Source organism: Chinchilla lanigera, unplaced genomic scaffold (genome assembly GCF_000276665.1).
Source record: "Chinchilla lanigera isolate Chin_1 unplaced genomic scaffold, ChiLan1.0 scaffold00012, whole genome shotgun sequence".
Taxonomy (NCBI): Eukaryota; Metazoa; Chordata; class Mammalia; order Rodentia; family Chinchillidae; genus Chinchilla; species Chinchilla lanigera.
The window spans coordinates 26423404-26432105 of NW_004955413.1; the positions used below are offsets into that span (position 1 = coordinate 26423404).

The window sequence follows — 8702 nt, forward strand, 5'->3', positions numbered from 1 at the left end:
CGCTGAGCTAAATCCCCAAGCCCCGAAGCTAGCTTTGAACTTATGAATATCCTGCCTTGGACACCTCCGATTTTATTATTATTATTATTATTATTATTATTATTTTGGTTTTTTGAGATAGGGACTCGCTATGTACCCCAAGCTGGCCTCAAATTCACGGAGATCCTCCTGCCTCAGCCTCCCAAATGCTGGGATTATAGATATGTGCCACCACACCTGGATGCTCTTTTTATTGAGACAGCATCTACACCAAGTTGCCTGTCTGGCCTTGAACTTGCATTCAGCCTTGTGTTCCTTGCCTCAGCCTCCTTAGTAGCTGACATTGTAGGTGTCCTCCCCTACATTTTTGTGACTTTTGCCATCTGGTTACACACCTCAGTGAAGAACAGCTCCCAAGAACATGGTTTGTGCTGACAATTTATTGGAGCACAGTAAATTGGGGTAAACTGATTGGAGCTTTATATGGATGGACATAAAACTTTAGCCTTTTTATTAATACAGCTGATTCAAAATAAATATTTTTAAAAATTTTATCAAACACTAATGAGTAAGTGTTGTTTACAAATAGTTTGTAAGAGAATCATTTGGGATTAATATTCATTTTCTCCACAAAATAAATAGTTCATTTAACTCTCCTTAAGCAGAGAAAATAAAAGCCCAACAAAAATAAAATCATGCCCATGGTATCAGCAAAATATTACTTTTAGTGAGGAAAATACCAAGACTAAGACATACGAAAGTATCCAAGGAGAATTACATGTTACTGAATTTGTTCTAGAACCTGGGAGTTTGGGGAAAAAGAATAACTGGTAATTTTAAGAAAAACTTTGGATGGCAAAGTTTTGCCAAATCCAAGCAGCTATCACACGCGTTTCGAAGCTCCCTGATTCTCCCTCCCTGCCGTTCCGGCCGCTGAGGGGAACACATGTGGGGAAGGAGCCGGAGAGAAAGGAGCATCGCTTCTCTGCACTTGGAAGGAGAGGCCCCATCTCAAGAGTCTCTGCTCTGTCCCAGGCCGCGTCTCAGTGCTTGTGGGCCGCGCGCCTCAGCCCCATGACGGTGAAGGTGGCCGCCGTGAGCTTCTCGTAGACGAGGAACATGAGCGCAGCGGTGAGGACCGTCTGCAGCAGTTTGGCTTCGAGGCCTTTGTAGAGTCCCATTATTCCAAAACGCCTGAAATGAAAAGAGGGTGGAAAAAAAAGGTTTTCTTTGTAAAAGGCAACTCCTGCATCAGAGACACAACCTACTCTAATAGCTACTTTGAGAGGTTTTTTAAGATCCAAACAAGCAATGGAGGTTTTAGATTTTCAACACAGACTTCTGTTGTCAGAGGATTTCTTAGCTTTAGAAGCATCTGGGGACTGATAAAATTTAGTATTCACAAGCCATCAATACCTTGTCTTTAGAGTTATCATTAATTAGTGGAATGCTGGCAATATCCCAGTAGTAGGATGTAGATTCTAAAATATCTCATAAACTATTTTAATGCCAAAATGTGAGATCCAAGAATTTTCTCCCAGCTGGGCGTGGTGGCACACGCCTGCAATCCCAGCACACAGGAGGCTGAGGCAGGAGGATCTTTGCGAATTCGAGACCAGGTTGGGCTACAAAGTGAGCTCAAGGCTAGCCTGAACTACGCAGGGAGACCCTGCCTCAAAAAGACAAAAAAAAAATTTTTTTTTTTCTTCCAACATGGTTGTTTCAAAGTCACTAAGCGCTAGGAAAGCTGCTACTGATTTAGACCCTTTTAGCCCCGAAGAACCAGAGACAAATGAAAAGCTGCCTTCTCAGACTTCCCTTAGGTCTGGTCCTACAGCCTATAGTTCCCAAATTTAGCAAGCACCTGAATCACCCAAAGAGCTTGTTAAAATAGAGATTGGGCACCTGAATCACCCAAAGAGCTTGTTAAAATAGAGATTAAACTTAATCCTGATTAAGTTTAGAACGGGACTCAAAAATCCACACTTCTAACAAGCTTCCAGGCCGGGATGACGATGCCAGTGAGGGCAGAGGGCGGCCCTAGAAACTGCTCAGGGAAAATGCTTCCCTAGGACCTGGCGTTCAGAGAGTGCAGTAGCCTCCTATGCTAACTCATCAGCAACGCCAGGGCTACATACAGCAGGCAGACTGAGGGATTACCACTACTCAAGCTCCATTCACAACTTCTTACTGTATCTTACATACTTCCTGTGTGAAAGTTCATTATTACGGGAAGTCGTGACAAACAGAGATGGAAAGACTTAACCCATGACTTTCACTAACAAATTATGTCACATATACACACACATATATGCAAAAAACAAAACAAAAAAATCCACCTCTCTGCTTCTTAAATTGAGCTTCACCCACATCAGAAATGCTGCGTTTGTTTAGCCATGGAGATTACCAGGCACCAATGCAGAGAGAAGGCATAATTTTGCATTTTAACAATCGCCCCCAACGATTCTATTTTTGTGAGACAGGGTTTTACTAGCCCAGGCTGGCCTCGAACTCAGTGATCCTCCTGCCTCCTCCCGAGTACTGGGATCAGAGGCGTGCGCAGCCATGCCCAGCATCTGTCTTTGATTTCATTTTCTATCTAACATGTATTCCATTTTTATAATAAATTTATTTTCAAACTATCTTTAATAATGTTGGGCATGGCGGCACATGCCTGTAATCTAATTTCAAGGCCCGCCCAGGCTACACAGTGAGCTCAAGGCCAGCCTGAACTACATAGCAAAACCCTGTCTCAAAAACAAAACAAAACAAAACAAAAGTCATATCCATTTCTGTTTCAAAGGAGGCTCCTAACTTACTCGACTTGCCCAAGTGTCAGTTTCTACACTTGATCTCAGCCAAAAGGCACAGAAGCAACCCCAAGGGGCAGTTTCTTCAAAGGAAACAGGGAAAATTGTAACAATCAAGGAATAAAGACCCGAATTTTTCCATAATTTTCTCAAATGCTGTCAAATACTAAGCTCCTAAACTGAGAAATGCCTGAGCACAGCATGCGAGGGGGGAGGGCGCGATTTCTGAGGCCGCCTCTTCCGTGGCAGCGGCAGGAGAGCAGCACGTCCAAGCGCCCCCGCAGACAGCGGCTGAGCGGGAGGACAGAATGTGATGCACCCGCAACGCTCACTTGACTCGCTGGTGAAGCAGATAGAGAACATTCCGAAGACTCCCCAGTGTTCTGTTTTCTGGGTTTAGTCTGTGACGTCCAAACTGAAGGAGAAAAAAAAGGTAAGTCATTATTTATCTTGTTTTTTTTAAAATTTCTATCTGCAGAGAAAATTACATTGGAGTAGTGTCTTATAGTATTCAATAATAAAAATATCCGACTGGCCCCTTAGATTTCATTAATCCATTTTTCAATTAAGTTAAGAAATATTTTTCAATAAAGCAAGCACAAGGAAATGGGGGGCGGGAGTAGTTCCTGAGGGTTAAATCCAAGGCTACGCATGCTAAGCACACACTCCACTACTGAGCTATGTGCCCAGCCCTAAGACTTTTTATTTTAACAGAGAATTCTGAGGAAAATTCTATCTCCAGAGACAAAAACACGCCCAGGATGATGACTTAGAATTTCTCCGGTGTATACTCCACATTATATGTTGTACTATCACCATATTACAACGTTTATATGAACTCTACTGAATTCCCTTCTGTTCTATTAAGTACCGGTTTTAAAAATTACTCGAGCAAAAACACTTTTAAGTGAAAGTAATAATTTTTAAAACTGAAATACTCTCACTACCACCCCATGTTATCTAGCAATAAATCCTTTGAATTTCTTCTCCAGAAGAGACTTTTCTTTTCTTTCCTATTCTTTTTTTCCCCCTGGTAGTGCTACGGATGGAATCCAGGGCTGTGTGCATGCTAGGCAAGTGCGCTACCACTGAGCTATCCTCTGCCCACATCCTGTCTCTCCTCTCCACCGCTGCCACCCTGGTGCAGGCTTCTAGCTCCACTCGCCTAGATTACTGAAATGGGCTCCTACCTGACCGTCTCACCCCTCTTCACTTCTGATCAATTTAGCAGTGATAACGTCAATTTTCTGAAACTGTGTCTGATCACATTACTATCCAGTTCAAAGCCCTTCAGAGGTGTCCCACTGTGCTAAAAAGAGAATTCTACCTACACTTCTCACTCCAGCTTCCCTGCTCCCGTTCAGTCTCACCCTGAGTGAGTCACCCGGTAGCCACAGAGGACCCCTTTCAGGTCCCATGATACCTAAGGCATCTTGGCATGACGCCTGCTCCTGCATGTACCTTCCTCCCCTTTGCATGACTGGGTGTTTATCTTTCCTTGTATCTTGATTTAAATATGCCTTTCCAAGAAACCACAGAACATTATTTATTTCCTTGCTAGTTCTTGTCTTAATCTGTAATTACCTATTTATTTCACTTGTTTACCTGTTCATACTCTCTTTGCTAGCTCCTGAGGGCAGGGATTATGACTACTCTAGTCAATACCAGGTACCCAACTCCTCACAAAGATTGGACTGCTTAATAAATATGTGAAAATGCCTTCGAAAAGCTAAATCATGAATTTCTCCCTAATGAACTAAAAGAATTAACCTCTTGTTTCTGCAAAAGTGAATTTCATTCCACACCAAATAAGCAGCCAAGGGATAGCAAGCCTTATTCTTAGTGGAATAAGAACCAAAGGGGAGGGCCAGGGATATAGGTCCGTGGCACAGCGCCTGCCTGGCAAGTGCGAGGTTGTGAGTTCGATTCCCGGTACTGGGGAAAAAAAAAAAAAAAGAAAGAGAAGAACCCAAGGGGAAAACAGATGGGGAATACTGTGTCCTAGCCACTTACTGCATTACTGCTACATGAAGATACTGAGACCGCTTTAAATAAAGAGATCAAGGCATTTGACTCAATGCAGGGAGAAGCTCAGTACTCACTCTCAGAATTGACTGTACTGTCTGCATGGGATAGGTGGCCGTGGTGGCGATTGCTTTGGCTATTGCACCAATGATGAACACATCCAAAGAAGAAAGCTGAAAGCAAAGAACAGGCCACATGAAACCACACAAGGAACTACCAGAGATTACTATTCGGCTGCTTTCAAAATCAGAGATTACCTGCATCCGTTTCTTTAGAAGCTGCCGTTTTAAACCTTCATAGAACATGAACTGGATGGCGGGATTGAAGACCAGCAGCAAGGAGGGAAATGTGCCATTCCACAAAGCCAAGATGCCTTCATCTCGGATGATCTGGTGAAAAGCATCTGAGCAAGAAATCAGGCTTTTGAAAAGCGCGACGACAAAGCCCTAACCAGAGAAGTCAAGGTGAATTCTGTTCAAGGGTACCCAGGACACAAACCACACTGCTCCCCGGAAGGGCTCCTCCTTGCAATGCCATGTTAGGGCAAATGCATTAGGACACGTCTGGTTTAATGACTGAGTGCTGTTCCTGTGACTGGGTTGTTAAATGAACTGGTCGCTAAATGAGAAACTGTATATAATGCGTACATTACAATATTCAAAACAAGGAAATGGTCAAAGGAAATTCCAACTTGATGACTTTGCGTTTATTTACATAATTCTCACATGAAGTACCCTAAGGTATAACAGAACATAAAGCTATAGTACTATACAGTACAATCAGCAAAAATTACAGTACTATAGAAACAAGGTTTACCGTGACAAAAAAAAGGCAATGAAGCACTATAAACAAAATGTACAGAACTGTACAGAAAAAAGGCAGTTAAATCTGACTGGTGGGTCGTAAGTCTGAACAGTCACTAAACAGGTAGGTCACTAAATGAGGAATGTTTGTAGTTACCTACTTTTTAACAACAATCAAAGCCAGGTGTGGTGGGAACATGCTTGTAATCACAGTACTTTGAGAGGCTGAGGCAGGTAGATCATCAGTTCAAGCCAGGCCCAGGCAAATTTGTGAGATTCTGACTCAAAAAAAAGTTTTTTACAGGCTGGGCACATAGCTGAATGTAAAGGCCCTGAGTACAATCACCAGTACTACTGGGGGAAAAAAGTCAGGCACTGATTGTCACCAAGCTACTTACTCAATTACCTCAATCATAGGAAATTCTTCCTGACAATCTGACTTTTCAGAACACCAAATTCTTACCACTACTGGGAACTTTGTATTACAGAGAATTGTGAAGTGACAACTCATGATTTACAACAAAGTTCAGTAGGGCAGAAAGTCAATGCCTAGAGTCTATTATGCTGGATTTGACTTACAAGAAAACCACCGTTCCCACTGCAAAGACGGATACATAAGAAAGGAAAATCTGGCAGTGTGATAGCGCTACAAGGCAGAAGCTCAAAGCATCAGATCCAGTATGGTATTTTCATCCAAAGAAAAAGGTATAACAGATTATTGTTCAAAAATATTTACTTAGTTTGGGACTGTAGCTCAGTTGTAGAGTGCTTATCTAGTAGGTGCGAGGTCGTGTGTGTGTGCCTCCCTCCCACCTATGCTCTCTGGGAATATACTTTGCTCCCCTTGTCATGGGCTTGGCTGTATGATGCGCTCTGGTCAATAGGAAGTCAGCAGGTTTGAAACAACTGTACAAGGGGTGTGTCCTCCTGCATTTTTGGCATTACTAGAAGAATATGCTCAAGGCTTGTCCTGGGAGGACGAGGGGGGTACAAGTGCAGTTAAGTCTCTCTGGTGGTTTGGCCTAGATGAGAAAATCCTTGTCAACTCGCTGACATACAAGCTAACCAAATGCTCCCTGACGGTTGCTGGGACCTGAGGTTGTTAGGTAGCTTTACTGTGGCCACAGATTCCCGACACAAAGAGGAAGAAGAGCTTGAGGAACACCACTTAGAGACATTTACCAATAATGCCTTTGTAGTTGGTTGGTACAATGTCTTCATTCCGAAATTTTGCTCCTTGCAGCTTCAGTCTGGTGTTCACCACCCACAGCGGAGTTGTCAGCAACACATTTACCACTCCTTAAAAAGAAATGGAAACAAAGGGGAAAAAAGTGTAACCTACTGCGACTTGTTATATACCGACATCAACTTTACACGCCTGCCACTGACATCGGGTAAAATGTGTCTGTGTGCCAGGGTACAACACATGCCACTATTAGAAGCACTCCGAAGCCTTGTTGATTAATAGCAGAATGGCTCACAGTAGCACCTCTTCACGTGAAAAGAGTAGCGAGTTTCCTTACACAACAGGAAGCAATCAATTGCTGATTTTTAGAGCATTCAAAGTAGCAATTTGGAGCTGGGGATATAGCTCAGTGGCTCAGCACTTGCCTAGCATGCCGGAGGCCCTGGGTTCCATCCTTAGCACAACAAAAAACAAACAAAAACAATTCTGATAATGTTTTAGATACAATTTTTAAACAATGGCTTTGGGGTGTGGTTTACTGGTGACATGCTAAGTCTATGTCAGTATCAGCAAAAGCAGAACTGACAACTCACATAAGTAGTTTACGTAGTTTTAAGTGAGTATGGATCTGGTACAACGGGTGACAGATGGGAGAAAGTGGTGACTTTTCAAAGTGCTTTAACAGGGACTAGAAGCTCACAGAAGAGTTCCTCATGGCTTAAAGAATTAGGGCAGGCAGGCAGGAAGCAGCAGTTATGAAGTGTCACAAAACACCTGAAAAAGCTTCACAAGCATCGTGATCCTTACAAGCATAAGGAGGGCTCTTGGCCCCCCAAGGCTGCCACAGTAGAACAATACAATGAGCCAGGTGCTTCTTTTCTGAAAACACATGGTCCCAATTTAACACCACCTGGAGATAACAAAATGCTCATCAGCCCTGAAATGATGAAAAACATACCACACAGAATTGTAACCAAGTGCCTGGCACGGGGGATACACTTTACAAATGTTAAGCAAGGAGCAAACTCAGCACGCAAGCACACAGGGAGCTGCGTGGCTCTTCTCATGCTCTGCAGAACCCAGAGGCACAGTCCTAAGGAAGAGAAATGTTTTTTTAACTAAAAGTCACTTAACCACTACTGGACAAAGAATGTTTTGATTTACGGAATCTCAAAACACAGAAAATACAAGTTTAGTCAAGCCATGCTTGTAATCCCAGCACTCTTGGCTGAAAGTTCAAGTGCAGCCTGGGCAACTTAGTGCCTCAGTGAAAACCTGTCTCAAAAGAAAGGGGCTGCGGTAAGGGCTGAGGATGTAGCTCAGTGATGCCCTGGGCTCAATCCCCAGTCAGAAAAAAAAAAAATTTAGCCAAGGAGAAACGTGGTGAAACAGCTAAAAGATTCAAATTCAGTATTTTTATTTGTTGCACACAATTACAAAAGATAGTTTTCAACCTATCACTTAGGAGGATTAGGAGAATATATTTTCAAAATAAAAGATATCATCAAGTAATTGGTGAGTTGTATTTTTATAGAGTCACAAAATACCAAGAAGTTTTGAGTTATGACAATAGTGTGTACACTGTCACTGGCATTGATGACAATCTGAAAAGGTCTTACCAGAAAAAGACTGTTGCTGGTCTTTTTTTAACAAGTGCCAGGGCTGCAGAGGCCAGGATGGAAGGGTACCAATATGGGCCTAACTTCAGAGTTCAGAACGGATCCTGTTCAATGCAATGCACTGGACTAGAAGTGGACTGAGTAGTCCACTGCACTTTTTTTTAAGAGGAAAGGAAGAAAACTGAGAACCCAAGATCATAAGCTCCCTGCATACTGTAAAAAAACAGTGTACAAACCTTTCTAAACAAATGAAATGTGTTGCCCATTTAAACAAATTCTT

General features: G+C 42.7%; 1 protein-coding gene across 1 annotated transcript in view; it reads right to left on the reverse strand.

Annotated features, from left to right (window-relative positions):
- Window positions 1-401: 401 nt before the first annotated feature.
- Slc25a17 (solute carrier family 25 (mitochondrial carrier; peroxisomal membrane protein, 34kDa), member 17) overlaps window positions 402-8702 on the reverse strand; it is a 50354-nt gene continuing 42053 nt past the window's right edge. The window contains exons 5-9 of the mRNA XM_005379328.2: window positions 6800-6916; window positions 5072-5217; window positions 4892-4987; window positions 3122-3204; window positions 402-1173 (exon numbers count right to left, since the gene is read on the reverse strand). Coding sequence (XP_005379385.1) covers window positions 1023-1173; window positions 3122-3204; window positions 4892-4987; window positions 5072-5217; window positions 6800-6916 — 593 coding nt within the window. The 3' untranslated portion in view covers window positions 402-1022. The remainder of the gene's footprint in view (window positions 1174-3121; window positions 3205-4891; window positions 4988-5071; window positions 5218-6799; window positions 6917-8702) is intronic.